The sequence below is a fragment of the Microcebus murinus genome, chromosome 13 (genome assembly GCF_040939455.1).
Source record: "Microcebus murinus isolate Inina chromosome 13, M.murinus_Inina_mat1.0, whole genome shotgun sequence".
NCBI classification, from domain to species: Eukaryota; Metazoa; Chordata; class Mammalia; order Primates; family Cheirogaleidae; genus Microcebus; species Microcebus murinus.
This window is the reverse complement of record NC_134116.1, coordinates 19,668,398-19,678,149: the sequence shown is the minus strand read 5'-3', so window position 1 is coordinate 19,678,149 and position 9,752 is coordinate 19,668,398. Positions and strand designations below refer to the sequence as shown.

General features: G+C 41.6%; 1 protein-coding gene across 1 annotated transcript; it reads right to left on the bottom strand.

Moving 5' to 3' along the window:
* Positions 1-211: 211 nt before the first annotated feature.
* OXGR1 (oxoglutarate receptor 1) lies at positions 212-7,949 on the bottom strand. Its single transcript, XM_012769724.2, has 2 exons — positions 7,647-7,949; positions 212-2,313 (listed from the first exon to the last, which is right to left on the bottom strand). The coding sequence occupies exon 2, from the start codon at positions 2,233-2,235 to the stop codon at positions 1,222-1,224; it is 1,014 nt and encodes a 337-aa protein (XP_012625178.2). The 5' UTR covers positions 2,236-2,313; positions 7,647-7,949; the 3' UTR covers positions 212-1,221.
* Positions 7,950-9,752: the final 1,803 nt, after the last annotated feature.

The window sequence follows — 9,752 nt, the reverse complement described above, 5'->3', positions numbered from 1 at the left end:
GAAAAACTGGGAAATCATAAAGAATTCCTAGAGTACCTTTTCCTCTACTTAAGTCATCTATTCTAGCCTTATTCTATAACTAGTTCTTAAACTTATTTTTATTCTCCTACCATGGAAAAAATAAGTCTCGTGTAAATATAATAGCAATAAAGCTTCGTTTTCACAGAAAAAAAATGACCAGCTTATTCTGTGATTTTTAAACAAGTTTATTAACTATATCGACCCATTTGCTAGGGTTTTAAATATCCAGACCAGGCATTTTCTCAAATATTTATACTTACTGGTAATTAAGTACAAATACAGCTCAAAAATAGCTTTAGCTGTTAAAATAGATGTCTGTTTATTTTAGTCATAAAAGAGCAGGATATCTAAAGAGAATTAGCATTTCCTAGAATGTTCACCATAGAAATCAAAACAATGTAAAATTTGATTTAACACCCAATATGTACATATTTAAAAGTACTTCCATTCCCCAAAGTGTCCCCTCCTTCCTCAAGACATGTTGATAATTACTAATATAACTTAATAATCTTTATAAAGTCAATAACAACTTTTAAAATGGTCTACAACAATAAAGACATAGTATCCCAAATATTTTACAGGTTCTATTAATAATTTCAGCTATAAGTATTGACATCTTTGAATTATTTCACTGGCTTGCTTTAATCTACAGAATTGACCAAAGCCTTGTGAAAAACCCAGGTTAATAATCTCAAAGCAAAGCTTGAAGGAAAAAAGTTGGAAAGATGTGAGATGTCAAAAATCAATTTTATGAAAGGTATTACAAGTAATACCTTTTAATAGTCTATTGGTTCCATACAAATAGGCCCCAGAGTATGGAAAAGCAAGAAACTATAGCAAAAACATTGGTTTCCCCCTATCGTGCCACTAATTTACTGAGAGATCAAGGGCAAGTGTATGAACTTGTTTCCATGTATATGTATTAAGCAGGTGGGAATAGGTGATCTCTAAGATGCCCTGAGTTCCAATAGTTTGTAATTCTCTGTATGAATACTTTATTGATAGGCATGCATCCCATTCTTACACCCCAGAGAGGATCTCAATAAAGGGATTGCACAGAACTGTTCTGGCTTTGGCACATAATTACCTGAATACACAGTATATACTAGGAGTTCCATGGAGGGAGATATTCTGGACTTATTAGGAGTGATAGGTAAAGTATCAGCAGTCTCTTATTTTTGGTGGAGTAAATGCAGTGTCTCAAGGGTTGTTTGAGTAGCTGACTTTTTTTGCTTGCTCGAGGTCCCCAGTTGCTTTGCATCTCCCTACTGAGCAGACGGCCTGCTGGAAGTTGTCGCTGACCACCACATACAGTAGCAGGTTACCAAAGGTGTTCAGGGCAGCTAACGGTCTGGAAACGATGTAAGCTTCATGGATCTGATTCTCGATGGAGCAGCTGATTGAAAGCAGGCGAGATTCGATCCGAATGACCCTCAAGATGTGGAAGGGTAAAAAGCATATGTAAAACACAAGCAGTAGCAGAATGGTTAGCCTTCGAGCTTTCTGCTTAAGGCAGCTGCGAGTCTGAGGCCCTTGGGTGAGGGTGTAGATGATCGTGGTATAGCAGAGTGTCACTATCACCAAGGGGAGGCAGAAAGTGGTGGCAGTCAGAATCAGATTGTACCATTTAATAGTAGTGAGGTCGTCTGAACTGGTGAGGTCAAGGCAGGCAGATCTGTTGGTCCTGGTGGTCGAGGTGATCAGGAAGGTCATGGGGATGACAGCCACCAGTGAAATGATCCACACCACAGCACAGGCCACCACCGCCCACCGAGTTTTGTGAATGGAAAAGCAGCTCATCGGGTGAATGATCACGCAGTAGCGGAAGATGCTGAAACAGGTAAGGAAGAGGATGCTGCTGTACAAGTTGAAATGGAAGCCGAAGCGGATAAATTTGCACATGAAATCCCCAAAGATCCAATTTTCACCGCTGGCATAGTAGTGAATCAGGAAGGGGAGGCTGGTGAGATACAGCAGATCTGTGCAGGCAAGGTTCAGCATAATGATGGTGCTGCTTTTCCAGGGTCGCATTTTGAAAATGTAAGTGGAAATTGCTACCGCATTACCTGGAAAACCTACGAGGAAGATGATGCCGTAGATAACAGGGAGGTAGTGCATCTTGAGTGGGATTTTTTCATCGGTGCAATTTTCGAAAGTAACCATATAGTCCGGGAAATCAGAAGCATTTGCTACATTGTCTAGTGACTCATACATGGTTGACTCCTTTCATCTTGCAAGAAAGCAAGAGAGTTCAGTTTGGCAATAGGAATCGAACGAACGAGAAGGAACTCGCTGATAAAGGAAAACAGAAAACATTAATGATAGGGTAATGACAACAATGATCTACTTTTAAATGAAAATTGCTTGAATATTAAATTGGCCACTTCTTTCTCTTTAATCTCAAAAGACAGCCTGTGGAGAAAAGGTTGAATTTCCAAGAAAATGATTGTAGGGTAAGTTACTAAATGCATCTAATAAAAATAGAAAAGTTAAATTACCATGAGAATTAAAATGAAGGATTGGTTTTTTTTAAAAAGGCATGTGTAGCTGTAGAAAACAATTCAGCGAGGTTGTTGTTTGGGCACGCAGCCATAAGGTATCACCATTAGAGACTTAACAATGAGACCCACCATTAATCAATCTGAGTGCACGTCATGATCATGTCACTTATAAATTTCGTGAAATGCCGAAAAGTATTTCTCATTATCTCTGTTTTACAAAAGAGACTAAGACTGAGAGATGTTTTGAAACCTGTCCTTGGTAACATATCTAGTGGCTTAGCTGGGATCCAAACTCACATTTGTCTTGTCTAAAAGCCATTCTTTGTCTGTTTACCTCTCGGTGCTGCCTCTCAATCTGTATTTTCTTGATTTGCTTCAAGATTACCCTAAATAACTGAGGGAACAGGGATTGTGAAGACAGGAAACAAATCAAATGCAGTGAATTTTTAAAATGTAGATTTCATGCATTGCAACATTGTATTTGCAGTAGATTTAATTTTAAATTTCCGCTCTTTCAGTTCATTTTAGTAGCTAACATAATTCATGTAGGATGTGTGTTTGTGTATGTGTGTGTGTGTGTGTTTGTGGGGACAGAGATCAACAAGTATAACAGCAGTTAAGAGCCTGGGCTCTGAAGCCAGATGGCCGGATATTGGCCGGATATTGATGCTCAGTTTAGCCATTTAGTACTTTCATGTCCCTAAATAAGTTACTTAAGCTATCTCGGGCTAGAAGAAGTTCGATTTTAACTTTCTTCTTCTTGCTGATCAGTATTTTTAAAAAAAATTTGACAGTGAATTTCTGCAATGAGAAAAGCACAAAGACTATTTAAAAGTTACTTATAATCAACTTATTATTTGGCTATAAATAGCTGTTGGTTAAATGCGTCCACTTACACATTTATGGAGTGTCCACTGTGTATTAATTAGGTACTTTGCCAGGTCCTAGGGATACAAAATGAATAACACACACAAATGTGCAAGCCACTATGACAGTCTACTGGGGGAAATGAATGTGGAAATTTATTTTGACAAAATTTAACCCTACCTCATGGAGCTGTCACTGTATCAAAAATTAGCAAGAAAAACACTTGGCGCACTATTGGGCACGTAACAAGTGCTCGGTAATGTTAGGTAGTTGTTAATTAGTAAGTTGTTTGCTAGATGAGTGGTATGAAATTACTGAAATCACAAAGAAAAGAGGGAACAGCTACCTGGAGAATAAGAGACAGCACTAAAGACAGGTCACTGAGGAGAAAACATTTAACCTCAACTAAACAAGAACGGGGATTGTTGTAATCGAGGAAGAGGGAAAGGCATTCCAGACAAGGAGACTAGCATGTGCAAAGTCACTGAGATATGACAGAGAGGTCTAGGGGAGTCCTAGGTAGCTCAGCATGGTTGCTGTTTTAGGGGGCATTGGGAGATGAAGCTGGAAAGAAAAAATAGCTAATAATAAGAACAATAGTGCCTCCTGTGTACAAAGTACTGCTCTAAGTGTCTTACATATATAAATTCATTTAATCCTCACAACAAAGGGTGAGATAGTGTTGTGATTGCCCCCATTGTACAGAGGAGGAAACTGAGGCACAGAAAAAGTAGTGATGTACTCAAGGTCACATTCCTAGTTAGTGGTGAACTAGAATACAAATAGGGGCAGTCTTGTTGTAGGACTGGGTTACCCTTCACAACGAGTAGACAAGAGGGCTATCATAAATGCCCTATCATAACCAAGATGAGTTAGATGTTATTCCAGAAGGCTCAATAAATCAAACATGTACAGTCCTTCTTGGTGTCCTCAGGGGATTCGTTCTAGAACCCCCAAGGATACCAAAACCTATGGACGTTAAAGTTCCCTATATAAAATGGTGTAGTATTTGCACATAGCCTATATACATCTTTACATATACTTTGAATCATCACTGCATTATTTATAATACCTAATGCAATGTAAATGCTGTGTAAATAGTTGTTGTATTGTTTAGAGAATAATGACAAGGAGAAAAGCTCTCATCTTACCTATCAAAAGTGAATGCTTCTCTCCTTGTCAGGCGAACTTACTCTGCTTAGAAGAGCTATCCGTAGCACTATCAGCTGCAGGGCACTGGAGGTGATAGGAGTCCGGGTATTGCCGGCCAGCATGAGTGCACTGAAGCCAGGAGGCCACAGTGGGCAGCTTCTCCCTGAGCCAAACACCTTCAAAGGGCTCAAGCATGAAGAGCAGGCAGTGACTTAAACCCGAAAGAAAGTGGCCACGGCCAAGTATTCCCAGAGGCAGCACTTCCCGAAGTCAGCTCTTAGTACACATCAAGAGGACATCAACTTGCTCATGTTACTTCTGGGACAGAGATGTAAGAATTGTTTTGCTAACACCCAAAGAATTCTCAAGAATATTTCATACTCAATGGGACTTGGCTCAACAGAGGTGTGAAAGAGAGAAAAGGGGAGGGAATTCAAGTCCATACTGCTTGTCTGTTGAGTCCTGAAAAGTAGAAACACAAGTCACCTTGGATCCCAGGGGCTGACACACAGAAAGCACTCAATACATACCTGCTGAAGACATTCAAGAACAATCAGTAACAACAGCAAAACTCATCAGATGTGCAAGGGCTAGTGAAGTGGCAACTATATATATATGTATATATATATATATATATTTTTTTAAAAGCTCAGTTCTTTAATGACTTTTAAAATAAGGAGCAAAATTACAATTCCTGCCATTGCCAAATAAACCCTTGGTCATGTTATGGGGGCCATTTTAAACAATCATTATGTCACCAAAAGACAGGTTGTATGTAGAAACAACCACTTTATTGTTTTTGAAAAGCAACAGTTCAACTTGGGATTTAATGAAGGCTGACTAACCATTTGCAAGGAAGGAGGGGTTGACTAAGAAATGTAAGTTCTCTTCCATAAACCTCACCAAAAGTATGGTTTGAGTTTACAAAACATGTTTGATGTTGAAAACAGCACACAAAAACCGGTCTGGGCTATGAGCAAGGTAGGATGAAGCAGTTTCTTTCCTCCCTAGCCCCAGAGTCCTGTGTGATTCTGTGCCACAACCCAGAACACCAGATGGTCCACACACAAATCATTTAAACTCAAATGACATGAAAGCATAATGTGGTAGAGCCCTGGGTGTCTTCCCTGTCTTTTACTGCCACACTAGTTTTCAAACATGAGGAGGTTACGAACCACCTGGAACGAATGGGCTCTTTATAAGCTGGAAATAATGATGTAATATGATTCAACATAACCAAATATTTAAGCTTGAACAAAACTAGGTGCCACATGAACAAAAGCAAGCATCAAAGGTTGGGGTAAGCTCGTGAAGGAAAAGCTATAATTTCAACTATCTTTTTCTCTGAAATCGTGAAGTGATTGTGATTGTCTGAGGCTAGCTGCAGGGTGTCATTTTCTGGGAACACACAGTTTGAGGACAGATCTCTAACCTAATGCCAGCACACCCGTGAGCATCACAAGATTGAGATTCCAAGATTCTGTAGGCAAAGAAGGCATCATCAGAAAGGGTATCTATTTAAGTGACCACAGATACTGCTTTACATCCACAGAGTATTCCTGCCCATTTGATGTGAACAAGTAAGGTGGGATCAATGATGAAATGTGATTTTTCGAGGACATCTGTTAGCTTTGCAAGTAAGTTTTTGTTGAATGAGTTAAGCTCCTTATCCAGCAATCTCCCCACCTCTCCCAGCCCCAGTCTCTCTCTGTCCCCTTCCCTTCCTCTCTGAGCTTTTCTGGTGCTGCTCCAATGCTGAGTTCACTGTCGATTTTCTCCTCTTTTTCCCAAGCTCCAGTGGTTTAGGGAGGTATAAACTTGGAACACTCCATCGCTCACCTTTTCTCAAAAGTCCTTGGAAGATCCACAGCTGGGGTTGCTTTGGGTTGCTAAGAAGAAACTTGAATAGATCTTTCATTCACCAAAACCCTTCTTGGTTTCCTAGTCTACATGTCTGAAAACTAATTTGACTTCATACTGTTGGAAAACAGACCAATCCTTAACCCAGACAAATTTGTGATTAATGAGTGTTGTCTGCCCAAAGCCTGAAGGAATCCTTCCTCTAACCAGGCGTCCTCAAACTACAGCCAGTGGACCACATACAGGTGTTTTTGCCCATTTGTTTTCTTACTTCAAAATAAGATATGTGCAGTGTGCATAGGAATTTGTTCATAGTTTTTTAAAAACTATAGTCCGGTCTTCCAATGGTCTGAGGGACAGTGAACTGGCCCCCTGTTTAAAAAGTTTGAGGACCCCTGAACCCTTCTAGGGGCCTCCTCGGCTCTGCCCTCAATCCTCACCTTCAAATAAGAATCTGCAAGTCAGTTACCCTGCAGATTGTTAGGACTTGCCATGTTGATGGCGCCCACAGCTACGATTTCAGCTTTTCGATCTTTGGGAAAGTCAAATGAAATCTGTGGAAGCTCGCGGAAAAATACATATGTGGACACACAAAAATTTTATATTCAATTTTTAGGTTTAGAGACAATCCTAAGCTAGTTTGCTAAATCCAGAGCAACAAAACAAACAGCGCAAGGCAGGAAAAAAAGACATGCCAGGGGGGAAAGTTTTGTTTGGTTGGTTTTGGGGGGCTGAGGGAGGGGGTACAATGTCCTTGGACGTTGCTAACACCATAAAGTCCAGACAGATGCAGATTCAGTGTGAGCTTTGAGCGCATCCGGCAGGGTAGTGATCAGTCAGGGCCAGACACGAACTCTCCGCTTGTCCCCAAGAGTATTCTCCCACCCCCAGTCCCCAGAAATACCCCATGCTTGGTCATGAAGAAAAGTATGAGATGGGATCGGTAGTCCAGAACGTCTCCTGGCCTAAGACAAATCTCTGCCTCCTCTAGGCTTTTTGTTCCCCACAAAATGCGCCCCCATTTACCGCCAGGATCAAGAGTGCACCTGCTACTTCCAAAAAAAGAAGGAGAGGGCGCTGCTCTGCCTTCCTCCACGGCCTCTCTCACCCCGTCCTGCTGCCGGCGAAGCTGGTCCTCGTGCACCCCGGCCACCCCGCGTCCCCGCTCCTGGGTCAGCGCAGGGTCGTCAGCACCCAGCTTCCCCCCAGCCCACGGGGCCCCGCTCCCCGAAGGCGAACGCTCACCTGGCAGCGCTGGCGCGGCGACTTGCGCCCCGCGTGGCGGTCGCAGCCCGGCTGCAGCAGGACTGCAGACCTGCTGGGGTATAGGCCGCGCACCGCCCCTGTCCCTCCCACCTGTCTGAGCAGGTGCGTGTTCCCTGGTCCCCGCCCCGGGGGCAGACTGGCGGGCAGCATCCTCCCTCGCCCGCTTCGGAGGTGACACCGGGACCGCGGCTTCCACTCCTGGGATCTCTGCACATCCTCTTGTTGCGCGCGAAACTGACCCAGAGAAAGTGTTTGCGAAGGTGCCAGAGCAGCCTGGCAGGAGCGTTCTTGCCCCGGGAGAGTTATGGTACCTGGTGTCTGAGTCCAGAAATATCACCTGCTCTCCCACAGTTCGGTGCCTCTTATTTATTTAGCATGAGATGAAAGCAACTTACTGAAGCGTTGTCTTTTCACTGTGTTCAATTACAGTCCTGCCCTCCTCCAGTGCCTAGCAAGCTGGCTTAAAAACAGTTTCTATCTGTGTGCCAAGAGCTTTTGTCTAGATCTCCAGATCTGGGATGTGGCCTTTTTGTCACATAACTTAGGAACAGCCTTCTTTTAGGAACCCTTCTCTGAAACTCAGCTGCATCGTCCAAGATAACAGGGGCCGAACCACTGAACACTACATCACAGAGGAGTTCTCTGTGTTAGGGAATGGGGGTGCTTGGACAATGCCCCTTCTACACTCTACCATGGATGCACATTGAATGTACCTTCTGCACTTCCAGGTTGACGGGCATTGAGAGTCCATCAGAGTCCAACCTTGGATGGATCAAAGTCCAACCTTGTGGAGTCCATCCTCTGAGAATGCCAGCCAGCAGGAGCAAGAATGCCAAGCCAGGTGTCCCAGAGCCCATTGGAAAGATTCTGCCCTAGCTGATGATTGAGATAGCACTACATGAGGCATTTTTATTATTATGCTTATATTGTTATTATTTAAGTCTCAGTCTCTCCAGGGAAATATTTTGCATTAGGAGAAAAATTTTTCTCCAATTAGACTATTTTTATCGCATCTTCAATCGTCACTTGGAAATATCTGACCCTATTTTGTTCCAACCCATATAATGTCATCAGACACTTATTCGTTGTTTGATTATTTTATGTCAGGGACTGAAGAGATAACAAAGAATAATATGTAATCTCTGCTTTCCAGGAACTTGTGTTCTATAGAAAAATAAGAAATAAATTAAAAACGTGATTGGAGCTTGACACTGGTAAATAAGGGTGTTATAAGCGAGCACAACCTGAATGAAGGCTTTCTGGAGTGAAAGACATCTGAGCATTTTTCCGTGGTGGGCAGGCTTTCCAAGTAAAGAGGAAATGGCTTAAAGAGGTTATTTAAAAACAAGCTTTGGGTCCTAGAATTCTATACATGGAAAGGACATTTAAAAATATCCAGTCCTAGAAATGTAAAATGGCGCAGGTGCCATGGAAAACAGCATAATGGTTCCTCTAAAAATAAAAATAGAATTATGACATGACCTAGAAATTTTACTTCTGAGTATATACCCCAAAGAGTTGAAAGCAGGGACTCAAAGAGATACTTGTACACTCATGTTCATAGCAGCATTATTCACAATAGCCAAAATGTGGAAACAACCCAAGTGCCTATCAATGGATGAATAAAGAAAATGTGATATAGACATTTAATGGAATATTATTCAGCTTAAAAAAGAAAGAAATTCTGACATAAGCTACAACATGGATAAACCTTGAGGACATTATGCTAAACAAAATAAGCTAGTCACAAAGGAAAAATACTGTATGATTCCACTTATATGAGGTGCCTAGAATCATCAAATTTATAGGGACAGAAAGTAGAATAATGGTTGCCGGGGTCTGGGAGGAGAGGGAATAAGGAGCTATTGGTTAATGAGTATGAAGTTTCAGTTTTGCAAGATGAAGAGTTCTGTGGGTGGCTGTTGGTGATGGTTGCACAACAACGTAGTTGTATTTAATTCCACTAAACTGTAAACTTTAATACAGTTAAGATAATAGATTTTTTTGTTATGCTTATTTTACTATATTTTTTTAAATGGTTAAAAAAAAATCCAGTCCTATGTTTTCACTTTACAAAGGCAGACA